Here is a 20,968-nt window from a genome sequence, read left to right as displayed (position 1 = left end):
TTACGGTGAATGCGGATTCAAGTGTGGCTCGATTCGAATTCGTTAACTCTTGCGATCACGTTTAACGTTGAATTATCGTGGTGTACGTCCCATTTCATTTTTTGTATCGACAACGAAATACGACTACTAAGATGCGTATAAATATCGATGGAAGAACATCCAACGTAGAGTAGAAATTAAAAAATTTAATCGTGGCAATTGGTGGTGTTCGAGATACGGAGGAGGCCGGCGCGAAGATTATGAGATTAACGTCTGATAAAAGGGGTCAAAAGTTAAAGAGCCACTTGTGGACTCGACGGTGGTATCTATTTAGTTGGCCCATAAGGTTCCCTTTTATAAGGGGGCGTACGCACCCTAAACCTAAACTCTCTGTTTGGCTGTATCTCTTTCCGTTTCACCCTTCGTCCGTCTATTTCGCCGTTTCTCTTTCCCTCTAACGGGGCTACCGGCCCCTTGCTAGCTTGGGAATTATCGCTTGACGACCCATCAAGTAAACCCTCTGCCGACTCATTCGAACCTCTTAATGAAATTCTCACCCCTGACTGACTGGCTGGCTTGGCTCGATGGCTGGCTGGCTGGCTAGCTGGCAGACGCTTGGGACGATCCTAGAGTGCCCCGAGAGAGTCGAAACAGAGACGGAGAGCGACAGAGAGAAAAAGAGGGAGACGAAAGGAAAGGGAAAAAGATACAGCTTTTCCGTTCTCCCTTTCTGGCTCTCTGCCTCGAGGGGAAACTAAAATCTCTCGCGCCTCAAAGTGGTTGAAGGCTTCGCTCCCTTTTTTTCACAGCATCCCTTACAGCTTAACCGTATAAGGGGTGCAAGCGAGACGCCGCCGTGTCTCCGTCGGCGTCGTCGTCGGCGAACCCTCGCAAACCGAGTGTCACCGATACAGGGACTCGCGTGGATTTCGCTTTCACACCCGGGATTATAAACCATTAATTCTGACATCGAGTCGGGGGTCGAATAACGAGGGGCTAGCGAGCGTAATGCAATATATCCCCCCTTGACCGTACTGAATTTTCTATTAGTTCCGTGGAAAACACTTTCCAGCGTATTTTCACGAATCTCCAAGGGTGAAGAGGTTTTTACGAGCCATTAAGTTCGCCTTTTATTCGATACGCTTATCGGCCCGCGTATATATACGTATTCGCGTTTATGACCGACAGGAATATTTCTTTTTATTCCCGTGGCTCGGCGATGCCCGGCTCCTTTCCGCCGTCGACCATCGAAAGCTCGCGGGCAATTTAGTAAATTGACGCGACCCGTCTGTTTGCAGAGCCGATGAGGCACGTGAAAGCGGAGCACTTGCAGCACGACAAGGACCTCGACGAGGAGGACGACCTGGATCTCGAGGAGGACCCGCGACGAGGAGAGCATCCCTTTCACCACGCGATGCAGCACCACCACCACCATCACCAAGGATACACCGGAGAGGACCACCTGAAAGACGAGGGCATCAAGTCCGACTGTAGCGCCGCCGGTGTACCTATACCCGCGACCAAACCTAAAATCTGGTCCCTGGCGGACACGGCAGCCTGCAAAACGCCACCGCCACCCTCGCATCCCCATCATCAACAGTACCACCACCTCCACCATCAACAGCACTACGGTCAACAGCAGCAGCAACAGCAACAGCAGCAACACCATTTGACCAATCAGACCCACCACCATCACTCTCAGCAACCTTGGCTCGGTTCTGGTGGCGGAGGCGGTACCGGAGGCGGTGGCGGTGGCGGAAACCTGAGCTCGTTCGCGTTGCCCTCGTCAGCGTCGATGAGTCCCTCCGCAGCAGCGACCGCACCGTATTCGAGCGCTGCTACGAGGTACGGTGGTTTTCTCTCGTCCTCGTCCGGAGGTCAGCTCCATTACAACCCCAACTCCTCTTCCGGCTCGAGCTCGAGCGCGTCCTCGTCGGCGGCGGCGGGGTTTCCCGAGGTTGGTACGGACACTCCACCCCAGACACCGCCCAACATGAAGGTGGCTACACCGAATGGAGTGATCCAGGCACCACCGGGCGGTTACTGCACTGGTGGCAACGGCAACGCCACTAGCAACGGTAATCCCAATCCGTACGGGGCAAGTCATCCGGCCGCTGGTTATCTGTCGACGAGTTCCGGCTCGGCCAGCAGCGGTTCCTCCTTCAGCTCCAGACTACAGGCGTCCCCGCACAAAGACTTCTCGCCCGCGGCACAGAATTCCATCCTGCATCAACATCAGACCACTGCCAGCTTACCACCCACGGAGGCTACCACTGCGTTTAAACCGTTCTACAAGGGGTACGTGGAAAATCATCCCCCCGTTTAGGTCACCTCCTCGGAGCATAGACGGACTAGGCAAGTAACCGGGCGAGTAGCTCGTGCCAGTAGCTAAAAGCGAAGATAACTCGCCAAGCTTCTTTGCTCTTAGCTACTTTATTTCGAGACCTGCCTGGTTACTTGTCTAATCCGAACTAATCATACGCGGTGCAGTAGCTGGCGCCAGTTACTGTTTCATGTGTTTCCCGCGCTAGCTACTTTATCGCTTACACTATCAGTGTAAACTGGACGTCAATATTATGCAGAGACGCGAAGTTAGCGGGAAGCACAGGGTTTCTTTGCATTTAAGAAATAATCCGCTTACACTCTTGATCTTATCTTTGACGTTCTCAAAGTGGTACTGGCTAGTATGATCTTCGCATACGTATTCCAAATACTAGTAGCCAATAATCTGAACATGTTTGCCTGTTCTATCCTGCCATAAATATCCTACGTATACAGTGTCCAAAAAGTTGAGCCTATTAACCAATTAGATCCACTTTTCGTCTCTGCACAACGTGCACTAGAGTTAGAAGATGATTGCAATGATCGAAATCCTGTGTTCCAGATCGCAGTCAATGGGCAGTGGGTTCGTGTCACCGGTGTAAGGCACGTTGGGTCGAGATTGGATCAACGACGCGTCTCTCGAGGTGAGTGAAATTACAAATCCTGTCTCTTTTACAAGCGGAGCTTTCACGATGATAGGAATTAAGGTTCGTTTATACCCGATATCCACGCGAACCTTCGATCATTATAACTTGTCAAGTTCCCACCGTGTAGTCGTTTCGTAAATACTGCAGTTTATTCTCGAGAATTCACCTGAATCTCTTTTATTCCTGACACACGACTCCCGTTAAGTGGCCAGAAGAATTTCGATGTTCCTCGCGCGCAGTCGATGACGAATCGTAATTACAGCGACGATGTTGGTCGTATACGATCGTAATTCATTTTACGATCGAAAAAGGAACGAAGGGAAGAGCGAGGGAGGAAGGTTGTCCGACAGGAGAGTACACGAGTGCGTAATCGGTTTGCAAATCGATGGAATGGCGTGTTCGCCCTCGATCGTGGCTGGCAGGGCCGCGTTGCTCGAGCGATCGCGAATGCTGCGTCGAATGCGGCTCGAGGAAATCGATAAGAAATTAATATCCGACGCGTCGATTGGTCGTTAGTGCTGGGCTAGCGTTGAAATAATAATGGCATTGAGTATCGAGTAGCTTGTGGCCGGCGAGCGTAGCGAGAGCGAGAGAACGCGCGGCAACGAGAGAAAGAAAACGGGAGAGAAGAGAGGCTATCGCCACCTCCTTGACAGTGACAAATGGACGGAGATTTCAATCGGTGAATGGAATCACCACTGGCTGTGGCCGGGTCTTTCTCTCGCACACGGCCCGCTACGTTATGGGCGAGCTCTCGTGAATATGTGTGCAACCGAAGCTGTGTACGTGTCTCGGAATACACGGTACACGGGCACACCTGAACCTGTCGCGTAGCTGACTGAGCGGTCCACTTGTGTGTACACTCCTCTCACGAATGGGATGCTCTCGGGACACGTCGGGTTCGAATTAACGGTGGAATGACAAACCCGCTTCGAGACGGTGAAACACGATAACAGGTCGACGCTGGGTTCTTGGCTTTCCGGGTTCGATTTGACCGAGGTCCCGTTCGACGCTGTTAACGGTCCAATTTTTTAGAAAATTACTTGTCGCGTTCACTTAGACGCTTCAAACTTACACCTCGAATCAACAAAGGAAAAGTCAGACCTCTTTTATCAATTTCGTATCTAGTTTTTACAAGTTTCTGAAACTAGATAGACACCGAACTTTGGTTTATCGAAATCCCAGAACCCAGCCAATTGCATAAAACGCTCGAACGAAGAGAAAACTAGAGAAGATGTGGAAAAGTGGTTATCCGTAATAGCGGAGCGATCGTCGAATCGTCGAGATTTCGTTCCATTCACGAGATTGCGCCAAGAAAGAGAGACGAAGGGACTCGAAACGGTTGTTCCCTCGTTTCCTTACAAACGATTCACCGGATTCATCTCCGGAGCGTTCTTACTCCGATTTTTTTGGTCGCGCATCTTCGAGATATCTGGCCATTCAAGGTTATCTGATTGCCTTGATGCTGTAAACAAGCCGAGACCAGTTTTTCAGAAAAAAAGTTGGTCATTATAGATCCGAATCTGCTCGATAAGGACAATCAATTACAGTGTCCATTAAAATTTATCAGGTCATTTATCGACTTATCGCTTTAATAATCCCGTCGCGACAGCGAACTAGACTCGCTCTTTTTTGGTCCACTTTCGAAAACGATAATTATTCGAGTCCTGCTCTTAATTACGTTATTTTCTCGAGTCCCAAGGCGTTAAAGTCTGAAAATTCGTCGCTTAAAATGGATACGAGACGTTCTAGGAATCATAGCAATTAACGTCGAATCGATCGTTCTAACCGAAACGAGTAACTTTCCCGAATTATTCGGCTAGATAGAGGTGACGAAGCGCCAAACGAGAGGATCCACGGCTAAGAAATCAGCCGGAACGAGTCGAGGTGTAACGAAAAGAGAGGACGCGTTTCTCGTAGCTGGCCAGCTCCGAGAGCAGTCGGAGAGGAGCGAGAAGAAGAGAGAGGCATCCTTTCGAAGGGAACCGGGTGTTAGCCGGTACTCTTATCGCGTGGCGATCTGATCCTAATTTATAGCCGCGTCCCAAATAAACTAGTTTTCGCTGTCGTCACCTCTCGGACCCTCCTCTCGTCCGGTGTACGTGGATCGAGGGACCTTTGGGGCCTCGTGGCGTGGACTCTTATAACGCAGCGAGCCAAAGTCCCTGTTGGACCATCTCGATCCATCGTCTCTCCTCTCGGCCCCGCTGTTCGTCCACCGAGCTGGCTACAGGGAGCCAGGTATATACGTACGAGCTCCAGATCGTACGAGGGAAGTGCCTCTTGTTGCACCTACCTGCTGGACTTTTAATCTTTTTTCCGTCTTCGAGCAGCAGGAAAAAGACGAGAGGATTCGGTGCTCGTCGGAGGAGCAGAGACGAGAACAGTTTCGACTCTCGTGGCCTATAATTGCCAATTAGCGCGGGAATATTTAATTGCCATTAGGCTGGGTGGTGAACTCCCGATCGGCTCCCTTCTGCCTGACCTCGACCAATGGCTGTCCCTTTTCCTTAGCGATATTTACACGATCCGAACGGCATCTGCATAAAATTCGCGACCACCGTGCGCCCATGGCCTTTTTAACGGCTTCGGGATTCCGGGAGTAGTCGAGCGTCCACTCGATAAATCCTCGAAAGACGCGGTCTTCTCGCGAGATTTGTTCGCTCGCGGGGCTGCTTCTGGTTCTTCCTCTTCGCGCGTTTCTCAAATTCCTCGCGAACGTCCTTCTTTGTCCTCGAGCCCCATTTTTGTCCCGTATTCTGGCTATATCGCGGCTCAGCTTTATTACGGAGGATCGTAGATCGTGAGATCCTCAGGGTCGAAACGGTAGCCTGGATTTACGTCGTCGGATGGCCGCTAGTCGGCTTCGTTGACGCTACCTGGGGTAACCGGAGAACTTGCTAAAACCCATCTCTTTCATTTTGAGCGGAATCCGTGCGGACGGTCCCGTACCAACTTAGACTGCAAGCTGAACGCTTTTACCCTCTATCTGCTATTGTAAGTAGAATTTTTCTCTTAAATTGCGCTTTCCTCCGACTCTTTAATCCTTCGTGTGCAACTATGTACAAAATTTCTTTTCATTAAATTTATACTGCACGTTATTTTCACGCCTTTCAAACACAGTGTATCCTACCTTGTATAGTTAGTTAGTATGTCATATTCTTTTACATTCTTTTCTTACCTATCTGCCATTTGATATCCAATTACATTACTCACACTCGACACTGATATTTAATTACTACAATTTGTACTTGTTTCTCTGCAACTTTATTCGACACTTTGTTCGTGTCCACTTGACAAATCAACCGATATGTCACTAATCGAACATACGAGAATAGAAATCTCGTAACGAGAAAGGAACTCGCGAAGAATAAATCTCGTAATTCCGAGAAACGTAAAAACATTGAAACACAGAGGATTGAAGTTTTCCCGTGAGACAGTTGAACGCGTTTTCCATGACGGAACGCGTCGACCAGAGATATACATATTCTATCCAGGAAACCTCCTTCCAACGGCGTTGTTTTCCTCGCGGCTTATCGGGGTAATTTCTAATTAGCTCGGTCGACCGCCAATTAATCTTGTGCGATCTCGTTGGAAAATATGCCATCACCGGTCGTTAATACAGCCATCAGATCGGCCAAGTATTATAATTATACAATTAAATAACGAGCACGGTATTACCGTGGCTACGGTTGTCCGCCTTTTATCAACGACGCCGGATAAGATCTCGCGGAAAAACACGTCAACTTCTCGTAATTTCGTCCGCCTTTCAGATAATTATTTAAGAATCGCACCGAGGGAGCCGGTAATTTAGGACCTAACGATCGTTCGATGTTTGCACGACTCGACTGCCGCTAGACCCGCGATCAAGAAGGTGCACGACGTGCCAGATAACGCACTGTCACGCTAATTACACAACGCTTCTTTTTTATTCGAACACAGTCGTGCTCGTAGTCGCGTAAATGCGTCTTGTGAATTCGAAATCCGCGCCTGCTATCGCCGCGCTGGATCGCGGTCTAAACACGGCGACTCGTTCCGTCGCACGTGTCGATTTCACGAGATTCTTCCAGTCGACCTTCCTCGTTCGCGTGAAATTACGAAGACGAGTTGTCCGCGTCACACGGGCCGGAACATCGTCGCGATCGCGCGTAAATTACCGTCACGAACAGCACGGAACGGAGGAACGCTCTTCACGAAAGATCTTAATCCGGCTTATCCGACGAGACGCTCTCTCGTCTATCGGCTCGAGTAAGAGGTCGTCATTCGAAGACGAAAAATGGAGTCTTCGTATCCGACGTTTCCAGGATTATCGAATGGAACAAGTGGTCATCTCCAAAACTGTTAGAAATTAGGTTCTTTTTCCGATGTTGCTCGATAGAAGTGTCTTTATTCTTGTCTTCTCGGTAGTCGAAGCATCTTATCTAGTAGTCTGAAGAATGAACCGTTAAGTATCACGACAGGGTCAGTCCAAGTGAAATTATTTCCATCGAGAAGATAATGAGACACTTAAAGAATTCATTATTCCTTGAGGAAAGACGATAAAACGTGTTAACGGATTCCTTTAAATATAATTGTATCAACGATCTGCAATTCAATTATGTCGATACGGCTAGAAGTCAGATACCTTACGTGATTCGTTTGATTTAATCTCGTGCTTCCGTCTTTTTAATTCAGATTTCACTCGTACAGAAGGAAATAATTTTCTATTAATTGTACCGCGATGTGTCCATAAATTAAAGTATACCGTTACGCTACAACTGTTTCCAAATGCACCTGTCGAGACGAAGACGTTATCCATAAGGAAGAGACGTCCAGAAGACGGATTAAACGACTTTAATTTGTCGATTGACAGTGTGAAATTCGACTAGCGAGTGGAAGATAATCGGAAAGGAGGTTGAAGCGCGTGGACGAGATTAACCGCGAACCGCGTTTCGTAACGTCGCTCTTCGTGTTAGACACGTCGAAGATAGCGGAGAACGGATAAACAGGTTTCGTGTGTTCACCGAGGGGGATCGTATTAAAAGCTTCGCAATTACAGGAAACGATAGGTACTGGTATGGGGAACTCCATCGAGTGAAATTCGTTTTTAGAAAGGCGCGCGTGAAAGCTGGGAATTTCGTGCGCTTTGTTCGACCGCTTAGGTTACGCATAGTTTCTTGCTGGCCGATTCATGGCCGACCCCTGTTCATGAATATTCCCTGGCTGCTCGATTCTGGACACACTGTTTTCGTTTGAATAAGCGAACCGAAGTTGCAAACTCAGCCGAGAGTCTCGCTACATCGTGTCCGCTGTCCGATGAATTTCATATAAATGAAAAATACATGGGCCATCCTTTGAGCCGCTCAACGGACAACACGGAGGGGCTTTATTGGCTAAAGAGAACACCACGATACGTGGAACAATGATTTCCAAGGAGGGACGTTTATAAACTTTCTTCTTGTAGTTGCCGAAGAAAATATGTTGACTTTGATATCATGTGTGGTATTGATACGAGTGATGTACTTCGAATATATGTGAATAGATACACTATCGTGATAACTCCTGAACAACAAATATATTATTGAAGCAATTGATGTACAGCAAATATATTATGGACAGATACACTATCGTGATAACTCCTGAACAACAAATATATTATTGAAGCAATTGATGTACAGCAAATATATTATTAACACAACAGATGTACCACAAGTACATCCGAGTACGTTCTGGTTACTACGAACACACTGGTTGAAACATAAGTTGAAAAATAGCTCCAGCACTCATAGAGGTCTCAGATAAAAAAATAAATAATTAATGCAGTTATCAACATTGAAATTCAGCAGAAAGCAAGCCAGCATGAGTTGCAATATGCAGACCAGAAAAAACAGTCGAGATCAATCTCATTAGTTCCTTAGTCCATAATTGCGATCACGTTGAAATTGCTTCTCTGAACGTTTCCACGATGTTGATCAAAGCGAATTTCCAGGAGAATGAAGCAACGGGGTTCATGATGGACGACGGATGGTCTCGGGACGAGATAAAAAAGTCTGGTAACGTTGGAGGTTGACGCGCACGAGAAAGCGTGGCGTACACGCATGAGGCACACCGTGTGTGGATCTCTTCGAGCGACTTGTGTCGCGTAATCGCGCGACATTTGTCATCCGGTTTCGCGTCATTTCGTTGTACACCAAGAAACGAGGTCCAACAGCGAAATACAGAGAGCCGCGCCTCTCGTCTCGCCCGACCAACAGGATGGCTCGTAGGGTTTTGAAATATTCGTTGGATACCATGGGTCACTGTCGCGTCATTGAAGCATCGAACAAATGGGTACACAGGATCTCGTTTAACCGAACCTCACAGATCGAAACAACCATCTCCGTCGCGGTAGATTGTACAATTTATCGTGCCAATTATTTCGCTGTTGATTAATTTCACTCATTGCTGGAAATGTTGTATCGGATTATCGATGCTGTTGTTGAAAGAAGAATTCACGGATCTCGTTCCGTGGTACATTGTTTATTATAATTAACGTACCGATGTGGAGCGGGAATATTAATAAAATGTTTATGCATCCGCTTCTTTAAATTTCGGGTAATTAACGTTAATATGACCACGAAATATCATATTATATTCGACTTCTTGTATTTTGACATCGTTCGTTACCGCACGTAATTCGTGATCGGCCGTTTCAACATTAATTAACGATATGTACGATCATTTTTATTTTTCCAAACGATGCGATATTTCCGACGAAACATGCTCAATTACGTAGATAGGCATTGCCAAACAGGAAGAAACGCTACAAGCTGTTTGACGCAGACCGAGCGTCGGTGCTTGATAATTAAGAATTATAGCGGACATCCAACTGATCATAGAGATTAATTAAGCAAAGAAGAGTCCAGAAACGGTCCACACCAGGCGTAATAACTCGACCCCATCTCCTCGTTACGTAAGAATTCCACGAAAACGGGCTTCTTCTCTTTCTGGTCCCTTCGTTGAATTTGCATACGTAACGACAGGCATCCAAGTACATTCCGATCGTGGTTCCGTCGTTCGTATCCCGAAAATCACCGGTATCCGATTATCGGGAATCTGAACGGAGCAGCTCCAGACGTTACGGCATTCGGGATCGTAGTTCGATCTATCGGGCTGCTCCCACGGGAAATTAACCGCATCCTCCAAATAGCAAATAGATCGTAAAAGATCCCTTCGTGAGCATTTTGCTATTCCGAATTACGTTCGAAAGACCTTATAACTGTTAAAATATCATCATGAAACTCAACTTTATATCTAACAATTTTGACAACATCTAGACTGACCTATTTTATTATAAATAATTGATTCCTTCTCCTTTAGCAACAGACAGATTTATCTGTTAGTTACTCTCCCGAAAATTGCAAGCGTTATCAAAATATGGGCTATACGGTAAAGAGACGTGTTCCATTTGGAGCTCAGAAGCGTCGTGTAGCGGCACACGAGGAGGTAAAAGCGATATCGGTCGTAGCGATCGTAGTGCCACGTACACACACAAGACTTGTCTACCAGGTGAGACACGGTAATCGCGTATCGATAGCCAGCCACGACGTATACAGCTCCGATCCACCGCAACGACGACGTATATAGCTGGCCGCTAATAGTTAACTATGATCTTACAAGCCGTTTACATCCACTCGATCTAGCCGCAATCGTGAAAAGCGCCGGAGCTCGCCTGGAGCACCGCAGGTAAATGCTTCGGCATCCTTCCCATTCTGGATAAGGGACTGACTCCATTTTTCATTTATTTCGATTCGTTGTCATATTTTAGTCGTATTAGTTGTTGGAGTCTAATTGTTTGGAAGAAAGGGAGCCCTGGATATTTAGGGAGGACGTAGATATCTCACTTATTAACGTAAATAGCTCTGGGTATGTACGGATCTTGGTATGTAGGGATGTGGACATGTAGGGTTATAGGAATATGAAGATCTGGGAATATAAGACAGTGGCTATAGAGATACCTAGTGAAGATATCTGGTATAGCTATCTGGTAAGATAGAGATTCGGGGGTATCGAGAGTATAAAGATCTGGAGACCTTCTGACGTAAAAATTTAGCTTTTTCTATGAATACAGAGATCTCGAAATGTGGAAATCTGGGAATAGAGTTCAACAAACACAAAGTGCTTCAGTAATCTGGTGATATGCGAAAGAGATTCGACAAAACAGTTATCCCAGTACAGATCTACCGATATAGGTAACTGAAATTATATAGATCCAGGATGCAGGGATTTGCGGATACAAGGATACAGGATTAGTCGAACAGCATAACAAAAGCATGACACAGATCGTTGATTTTCTATGAGTTGCCCTATACCAGATCGGATCTATGGCGTTGAAACTCGCAGCCATTCTGATTATGAAGCCAGATACATGGCCATGATCGTTCGTGCAGTTGCGTGATAGAAAACTGCGGTTCGCCACAATGTGTGACACATGTTACTGATCAACGGGATACCGTATGTAGCTTGTCGAGTCACTTCCATTCGAGTACTTAATTCTCGAGGATATCGCATTAAACGGGCTAATTTTGAATCATTAGTTTCTTTTTGTGAGATATAATTATCGTTCCATTAAATTCTATCGGACGAAGAAACTGCGCAACGAAGGGTTGCTACAGGGAGTCAATACAGTGGCGCCATAATCGACTCGGTAATAGTCCGATTACGAGTTTACGAACGTTTTCGCGAATCTTACACCGCCAGCATACCTAGAACACTTGGTCGTCTAATTGCTGGACACTATTGTCGTGGTTATCGGACTTGCCTAATCGTTGGGATCAGAGAACCACTTTAGAGGCTGACCCTAATCTTGTTATAGACATTAGAGATTCGCTATTCAGGCATCTACTGAAACATAAGCATTAGTTACAGAAAATCATTATTTTTTATTTTATATTCCTGAACAGTATATTCGATAGAATTTCGAAATAAATTTCGTCTATTCTTTCTTCCTTTCTTACCCCAATCTTCAAGTACAAAGACTTGGAAGCTTCAAGCGTAGCTGCAACCGTAAACGATCTCAATACACCCGATGTATAAAAATCAGAGCAAAGGATTGAAGACAATTTTCATCTCCCTGTTGCAGGATGAGTCCACGGGCTGGAGAACGCAAGGACCCACGACCGGACTGTAAATACGCTCTGCTGAGAGGTCCTGGGATTTATTAGCGTCGTCTCTCGGCCTCAAGGAGCAGAAAGGAATCAGGAAGGAGGCAACGATACGTGCAAACGTCGAGACAGAGAGGGACTAGGCTCTGGATGCAAAGAAAGGAAGAGGGAAGCAGAGGGTTCGTCCTTGAGATACATAAATCGTGTCTCGTGCAAGGTGCGCGACTACGAGAGACGGATGGAGGTGGTTGGCTCGCGAGTCGAGCAGGCGGCGGCTTAGAGAAGATTTAGGAATTAGGGGAATTACGTCGAAGTGGCTGCTTACGCACGAGTACGTAAGGAGAGGAAGAAGAAACTGCTAGACAGTAGATTTCGAGAGAGGACGCGCAACAAATTACGTCCGCCGCGTCTAAAGAGAAGAAACGTCATCCTCTTCGGCGACATCCACAGAGTCCTTTTGTCCTTCTTGTTTTCCGTATTCGGTCGTTTTTAGAAAACGTGGTCGCGATTTTTCCGCGTTTTGCACGATCCAGGATCTCCTTAGTCAAGATTTCATCGTCGATCGTGTTCCGAAACCGGTCTTTCGATTCTGTAAATAAAAGGGCGTGATTCCACGACGAGTTGGGAAGGTAAGCTTAACCGGTAACACGCTCGAGAATCGATTTGTATGTACAGCACCCTGTCACTTCGTTCTGGGCAACAAATATTTTTCACCAATCGGAATTCTGAACGTTTACCGACCTTTTTTTGATCGCGTCAAATTTAAACGCTCTAGAGCGAAGTTTGCGAATTTCATCGTACGGGATAAGAATTTCCAATAACTCGGAGAATCTTTTTGGTTATTGTTAGCGTCCGATTTCGGAGCATATCACTTTGCATGAATTGAATTTGAAAGTTCACGACGAATGGTACTTCTTTGTTTCGTCCGCGATGAGTGACGTTATCGAGCCACGGTTCCATGTCACCGGAAATGAAATTTATTATTACCCGAGTACTCTTCGTCGAGAAAATAAAAAACAATCGAACACGTCCGTCGTGAAGTGACGGGATACTGCAATATGTGTGGACGAAAGAACGAGTTCGATTCCAGGACACCCTTGTTCTTTGTCCAACTGTTAACCGAACGTCGCGGGTCTATCCTTCGAAGGACCCCGCGATCCACGGGCAACGTGCAAAGTAACAGCCTTCGAATCGATCTAGGACATCGGTGTAGCTCGAGTTACGACATGGACGAAAAGATTACGAAGCGAACAACCTCTTTCGACCATGTTCGCGTGACTCCTTGCTCTTGTGTCCGTAGATCAAAGTTCCAAAGGCGAAGGAAGTTGGCGAACGGCTATCCTTTAACTACCACTGACTCTTTAATTACGAAGTATTCGCGCGGACGACAAGATGAATCGTACGTGTTCATCGCGAATCGCGCGTGTTCGAAGAATTGTAACGAAGAAAACGGAGAACCGTCGAGGATCGAGAAGGAGAACGCGCGTTAGTAGCTGTAAAACACTAATTAAGAGTAAAATTCGTCCTTTTTCGCGCGAGCACCGTGCACTCGCGATCGTTCCGGTTGCCTGGCCCGGTTCGCGAAAGGATTCGACGATGCAATCACGCGATCTGCTCTTACTTCTCTTTCGGTTGGCATCGTACTTTTTATTTCGAACCGTCTCTGTGCAATATGTTTTTCTTTAGGTGTATGTTGGTCGCGATCGCGCTGGGAGAGTAGCTTTTTCATGGTTGTTGGCGTAACTTAGGTAAGAGGCAGGATGAAGCTATCCTTAAATAATACGCTCATCCTCATTCATTATTGGAACAAATAAAAAATCTTTCCTTGCAGAATCTTAAAATACTTTGTGCATTTATGTTCTTAGACATCGGATATTTTTTTCGAACTAATTGACGCTAGATTCTTGATATTTTGAACGAAATTAGAGAATCCTAGTTACGTCAATGTCCGCAATAATCGTCAGGGTGAAGAACGAGACCATAATGGTGGACGATGTGCATGGTGCTCGAGATTGTTGATATTTTTTTATATTATATGTATATCGTATAAATCATCCCTCCTTTCGAGTACAGTTTCGATGATTGCGAGTGGTGGATTCGAGAGTGATCGTCCGGGAGAGTGAGAGAGAGAATGCAAGACACGGAGAAAACGAGCAGCGAGAAGGAAGGAGAGATTAACGAGGTAAAGACAAAAAGAAAACCGACTATCATTTTGTACTTTGACATACAAGTAAGCGTGCGCTAAGCAAAGAGAAGGTGCAAAGATTGTTGAAGAGGAAAAACTGGACAAGATAGGTATCGATAGATGGTATGGGGCTGAGGATGAGAGCGAGAGAGAACGAAAGGAGAAATATTGTACATTGTTTTGTAAAGAGTACATTTATTTATATCTGTGATAATGGGCGAGGTTTAAAAAGAACTGAAAGGAAAAGATGGCGAACGGTCGGAAGAGAGTGTGAGAGAGGAAGGTAAAGTGAAAAAATTTTAGATATATATATATACATAAAAAAAAAATGAAAGAACAGTTATGGTGTCGGGGTGTACTTCGATGAAGACGATCGGTGCTCGTTGACACGTATATCGTATAGAATAATTATAGACTCGAGAGCATGGTTTTGTAAATAATCGAAATGTAGCCAGGAGAGAACGAGGGTCGATTGTACCTTTCGTGGCATTGATGTAAAAGAAGGAAATAAAGGTAGAAATAAACGAGAAGGAAGAAGGGAAGTACATGTTACGCGTTTCGTGTATAACAATCGCACCCTCGACGAACAGAACGAAAGAGAGAACTATCCGTTGTGAATATTATATGATACAGGTACTAGATATATATAGATATATATAAATATATAAATATATTATACATATTACGATAAATAGGTTCTATTTGGTTGTTCGTACGAATTCGATTGTAAATTAATTAAACTGTACATAGTTCTGAATGTGAATATAGACAGAATATATCTATTATTATTATTATTATTATTATATTAATTTTATTATTATTATTATTATTATTATCAACATCATATGATTATTATATTATTATTGTCTACTACCATTATGAATTCATTATATTAAAAAGAAGACTATTATGTTGTACCTTTTCTACTTTTATTTTATGTTTCTTTTACGAACCTTTATCCCGGAATATATTTTTGTCCCATTTTATGATTTGGAATATACAAGGTGCTTAATATATTAAACAACCTTTTTACGAATAGTACCCGTATAGCAGACACTCGTTATATTGCCACCTTTACATAGGACGATAGTGGCGTTTCCTGCCATCTTAGAAACGGAGGATCCGTTACGCGACCATATGTATTCCCACAGGTTGCTTCACACGTTGTATCTCCCCGCGTTGTATTTCCACGCATTATATCTCTACGCGTTGTACTAACATGTCTTTTTCCCTACGTATTGTCAATTCGTAGTATTCCTACGTAGCCGCACATGGTATTCCCGATCCTTACATCACAGTTATATGCACACCTCGATGGCAATATAACGAAGATCTATCGTGTTCGAGTCAGACACGAGTTTTCTGGATCGACAACGTTTATTCGGAATTAACGAGCACGCGAACATTCCACAATTGGTACGTTTTCGTTTTTGAATACGCGAGCTATGGTATTTTCATGGTGGGCGGAGTTCCAACGAAAATACGCGGTCGAAGGTAGGACAATGGCTCGTGAACCCGTACTTGGAAAGGAATGTTCAGCTCGTTTTGGAAAATAGGATGGGTGTAAATTTAACCAAAATTCCGAAGCGATATTCTTTCTCCGTCTGTTGGCGCAAACAATAGATAAGTGGCTGTTAAATATTTGCGTTGGCTTTTGCATGATTCCGTCGACGTTTTGTACACGGATATAAGCGAGATAAGATAATCCTTCGACTTTATCTGACGTTTCCGTGATTTTCGTACACTTTCTCCTTCGTTGAGCGCGTTTCGTTAGATCAACATTGCGTCTCCTTTTCCTTCGAGCTTTTTCAAAGTATTTAAACACCGAGGATCTAAAGCAGTTTCCCGAGAATATGAACAATAAAAATGAATTTCTAAGTGCTACTCTCGTATCTGATTGCCAGTTTATCGGTAATATCGCGCATTAGTTACAAGCTAATTTTCCGTCGGCTTGTTTCGCGATGAAAGCGCGTCGGATGAAAGAAAATCAACGATAGCGGCCGGTGTTTCGAACATTTTTTACGAGCGTTTCATGTTGCTTCACGCTCGGTCGCTTTGATCGCCCACGGCATTATTTACAGATCGGATTTATGCGCGAAAACTTCCCACGAAGATTCAAGGTTCGCTGCTCGTGACGTATAAATCAGCCTGGATGCTTGTCGCGCTTGTCGTTCGGAGAAAGCTCTCCTTCGAAGCGAGCATCTTTCTTTTTTTCGCCGCGTAAAAATCGTCTACTCTCCTGGCCGACGATTTATGCCGCGTTGGCTACGAAATTGTTGGAATGCTGTGCCAACAAACCGTCTCGTCCGATTTCGAATACCAAAATTATTAAGGGTAACACGATCTGTACATTACTCTGTCACGGTAACAAACTTTAAAATTTAAAAAAATATGGAACTAATGTTATATTGATTAAAAAACTAAAACTCAAATATTTTCGAGACGTAAGTGTTTGAAACGTGTTAGGTTAACTAGCTTTCTTACCATGACCTCCAATTAGTCACACTCACCGTAAAATTGTACCCTCTCATCCGAAAATTACATGTTTCTTACCCAAAGCATTGTGCTCTAACAATTGAGATAACGCGAGTTTCACCGCACGGAAAGCAAACCACAAAAAAGGTAGAAAAGCGCTCCATTCGACAAGTTAGCATCCTCCTCGAAAAATACGAGCCCAAAACATTCTGAAGAACTCCATTCGAGAAGTTGTTCGGAGTCGGCAATAAAAGACGTTCTCCGATCCGCCAGCTACATTGGAGGTTATAGTTCCGTTCTATTGCCGCGTCCTAAACCCTAACAACCGTAAATTGGGCAACAAAGGGCGGCAAGGCCGCGACAATCCGCCTAAGACAAAGGGCTTAGCTTTCACCCTGCGGTGTCGGCCGGACCCGCTATAAAGTCATAACCTTCCGGTCCCTTTTTTTTCTTCTTGTTCTCGGCTCGAGAAAGCGCTCCGCTTCTCGCGCGCCGGTGGTGCCCTCTAGGTTGGCCGGTACTCGAGAAGGCAGATGCGAACTCGGTGGTTTACAAGAGCCAGGCCACGGAACGGAGGCCCTTATATCATTTCCAAAGAAATATGAGATCTCGCAGCCGGCTGTTGAACGTGTCGCGAGGCTCCGCGGGTGCGCGGAAACCTTTCGCACCGTGTGCGCCGCCGCGGTTAACCGTTTCGATACAACCAGCCAACCGGCTGGTCGGTTGTACCCTCGTCCGTTTCGCTTCCTCTCGATGAATATGCACGCGCTCCAAGGGAAACAGCTCGACGTATTGCGATGATTTAACGCGTGCGCCGCGCGTGTCTGAGAAATAATCACGGAAACGCGAGGGACGCCACTCGAGCTGCTTAGCACCGAGTGGGAGTTATAGCTGGCGTTTGTCTCCTTTTAGAACCTTTTAATTGCGAAACCGATGAACATTGTAACTCGCGGTGAGAACGTTCAGAGGGTGTTGCAGAAACACAAGTTTTAAACAATGATCTACTCCACCCCCTAATACTGTTAAATACCAGCTGCACTTCGAATCAACAAAATGGAAACACAAATAATGTTTTCGTGTAAACCGAAGCTGTTCAAATTCCATGATAGATTTTCAAGGCTAGTACGGCAGGTTGCGGAGAGGATGGCTAGCAATATTAATAACAGGGATAACAACGGGCAACGAGGAGCATATCGATAACCCCGTGCAGAGCGGCGGAACATTACCATAAATTTGAATGTCCACGCGTTCCTCTACGTCTGCCTTTCTCTCTCGATTTCTGGGCCTCCGGAGTCTTCTTTCTTAGCGCAGGCTCGCCTTCCTGGATCGGCCGTCTCCCCGCGACTGCAACCCCTTTTACGGCTTACTTTATGGCAAAGACTCAATTTGGCCGCGGCAGTTGGTGCCCGTTCCCGGTGACTAATATACCGGGATGCACCGCGTGGGGTGCAGCCGTGATGCATCGTTCGCGGTGCACCACGTATGCCCGTCTCTCTTCCCATGGGAGACGGAGCCCTAAGCAATGAACACGCTGCTCCGTTACCGAGACCACGAAGCTTACCGCGTATGAATTTGCCGGGCCTCTGACATTCTTTCGGTATTTATACTTTGGAGAGTTCGATGTTCGAGAAATATACGGTGGAACTACTTGTCAGTAGATTGAACGGTAAATGGAGAGGAAGGGTGTTGAAAGATTGAAGCTTTTATTAATAGACGTAACGATTTGCAGATAATATCTGACCATACGTGTCTGCCTTCGTTACAACCGATTGTTGCGTTCGATTGTTACGTTTGCGCGTAGATTATTGTGCAGATAGGATAGAACAGCGATTCTCAATTTATGTATCAACGCGGGAGTAAGCTGTAAGCCACGTAAGCTGCGGTGACTAAAAGTTAACGAAACGAATTTATTGAAGAATGTCTAAACTCCAGGTCGTAGATTATACACGGATGAAGATTTCATTTTCCCTGGTACATTCTTGACCATCGAAATCTAGCGTTCGATTCGCTCGAAATTTTCCGCCTCGTAAATCTTTACCGTCTCGATGCGTTTTATTTTCGAGCTTCGAGGCTCTCGCGTCCGAGGCGAGCATTCACGAGCGCACGCAGCTCGCGAAGACCTCGTGGAGCACCTCGTCTTCCTCGCCGTGGGACATCGGTCCGCGCTAACTTACGCCGGATTACGGACACTATTTCATCGCAGCGCGGACACCCCTCGGGCTCGACCACCATTTTCTTTCTCTGTATCCGCTTCTCCTTCTCCTTCCTCCTGCACACCTTCACTGCCGTCTGTCTTCTCGAACTGCTCTCTCTGGAGCATCGATTTCCAAATCAATAACTGGAGAGCCGTTACGAGAGTAGATAATCGACGGCAATTAATACTTACTTGATTGGGACGAAGAATTAGCGACAATAGAATAGACATATTTTCAATGAGGTGATAACATAGACGTTGCACACAAAGTGTAACAATCAGTCGCAGTAATAGTTTTGAAACTGTATGCAAGAGTTGCAAAGAGGTGTACGAGATCGTTAGAACAACGTCGATTCTTTTCAGCAACAGCTGGAACGTGTCGTAGTCAAAAATCTGTAAGCCAAGTATGCAAAAGGTGCGCGTGATCAAAGCGAGTCGCGCACTGGTTCGAATCGGGCCGGATTTGATCGGATTGGATCGGATCAGATCGGATCAGACATTGTATCGCAGAGCTAGTTGCGCACTGGTGCGAATCGGATCGAATCGGACGTCGGTACCCCGGTGCACACTACGTCGAACAGGTAATAGCGAATAGGTTGTCGTTGAAAGAAAAAGAAGCGATCGATCTACCAGTCTTTGCTTTCTCGTTCAACGCGAACGGAAAAGCGTCTGGAATTAATAGAATCATGTTGTTACTTCGATGAATACCGTTGCGAGACAATTTAACCGAATACGGCGCTTCCTGATATCTCTTAACAGATTTCGACTAAATACGCCATCGCGACTGCCAGCTTATGTCAATTACAATTACGAGTTTCTTTCCTTTTTTGATATAAAATCGATAACTAATTTTATTCGCTTAAAATGTTCAGATATAACATAACAGTTACGTTAGATTACATTATGTTGTAAGAGGAGTATTAATATTTATGGACATATTTTAATAATTCTGGGGTCGACGTTTTAACATGATTCAACATAGTAATCTTCTACAGTAAAACACAGAGTAACAGACACTCAACGACTCTTATTCTTAGACAACATTATGGGATCTATCCGATAAATTTGCTTGGAAAACAAGACGGTGGAAGCGGCGTAGTCGAATGGAGTTATCGAGGAAGAGAGAATCGTCGCGATCGGGAGGACACCCCCGACGGCGAAACGTTGTCTAGGAGTTGGTTCGGATGAATGAAGAGAACCGAGAGAGCAGCGGGTGCGCGGACGAGATCGAGTCAGTTCATGCTGTGTTGGAATGCCGAGTTCCACTTAGGTGGGTTCCCTGTACCGCGACGATGGTGTCGTATACGACCCTACTATGTTTGACCGTTCGTAAAATCATTTCCCGGCGAATCGTCAGTATCTGTATTGAACCTCTTTCGCAATTTGAACTGTATCAGCAATCCTTTATCTTCAAACTGTAGAACAAGGTGTATTTTGAATCAACGAGTCTAGTAAGAAATCAAGTTAAACAAGACTGTAATACGAAAGAAGAACCGTCGGCGTTTATAGCATCGATTCGCGAACAAAATCGGTTTACATAGCAGCCCGACAATAACTCAACGAACGAAATAATCGAGAGTACAAAATGGTGGGAAGATAAAGAAGAAGTAGGGATGGAAGAGTTGTTGTGGCCTCGTGGCGATGGAACAGGCAAGAAATGGTGCTGGTACGTTCGCAGCACACTTATCTGGCAGTAAAGATGTTTACAGCGCAGTCTGCGCCGCCACTATCACTATCACCCCAAAAGAACGGACCACTCTAATTGATTTGTGGCTCCGCCGTTATCGGCGCTCGTAACTTAAATTAAATTACACGGTCAGTTCGTCCGCGACCGAGGCTCATGCCTTCGGACTAGTCGCGGGGGGTCTGCACGATCCACTTTTAATTCTCCTTCTTGTTTTCAACACACCCTTTGCGATACATTATTCGAATATATGTTCTTCTATTATCAACTTTCTCCCTGGAAAGATTTTCAAGCGCTTAATTCGATAAATTGATATATTACTGAATTGTTCTTGGATGGTTGTATAAAGGGCTTGGATCA

The 20,968-nt window shown here is 45.4% G+C and overlaps 1 protein-coding gene and 1 long non-coding RNA gene across 4 annotated transcripts in view; one reads left to right on the top strand and one right to left on the bottom strand.

Annotated features, from left to right (window-relative positions):
• Window positions 1-15,187, top strand: part of LOC100880274 (homeobox protein araucan) — a 79,673-nt gene extending 64,486 nt beyond the window's left edge. For all 3 annotated transcript variants that reach the window (XM_076529944.1, XM_076529945.1, XM_076529946.1), the window contains 3 exons: window positions 1,278-2,277; window positions 2,864-2,945; window positions 12,049-15,187. In XM_076529944.1, the coding sequence (XP_076386059.1) occupies window positions 1,278-2,277; window positions 2,864-2,903 (1,040 nt within the window). In that variant the 3' untranslated portion in view covers window positions 2,904-2,945; window positions 12,049-15,187. The remainder of the gene's footprint in view (window positions 1-1,277; window positions 2,278-2,863; window positions 2,946-12,048) is intronic.
• The window catches only part of LOC105663212 (uncharacterized), a 241,852-nt gene that overhangs the window by 31,030 nt on the left and 189,854 nt on the right, over window positions 1-20,968 (bottom strand). The window lies entirely within an intron of this gene.

Source organism: Megachile rotundata, chromosome 3, assembly GCF_050947335.1.
Source record: "Megachile rotundata isolate GNS110a chromosome 3, iyMegRotu1, whole genome shotgun sequence".
Taxonomy (NCBI): Eukaryota; Metazoa; Arthropoda; class Insecta; order Hymenoptera; family Megachilidae; genus Megachile; species Megachile rotundata.
Note: the sequence above shows the minus strand (reverse complement) of the source record. Positions and strands in the feature narration are given on the sequence as shown.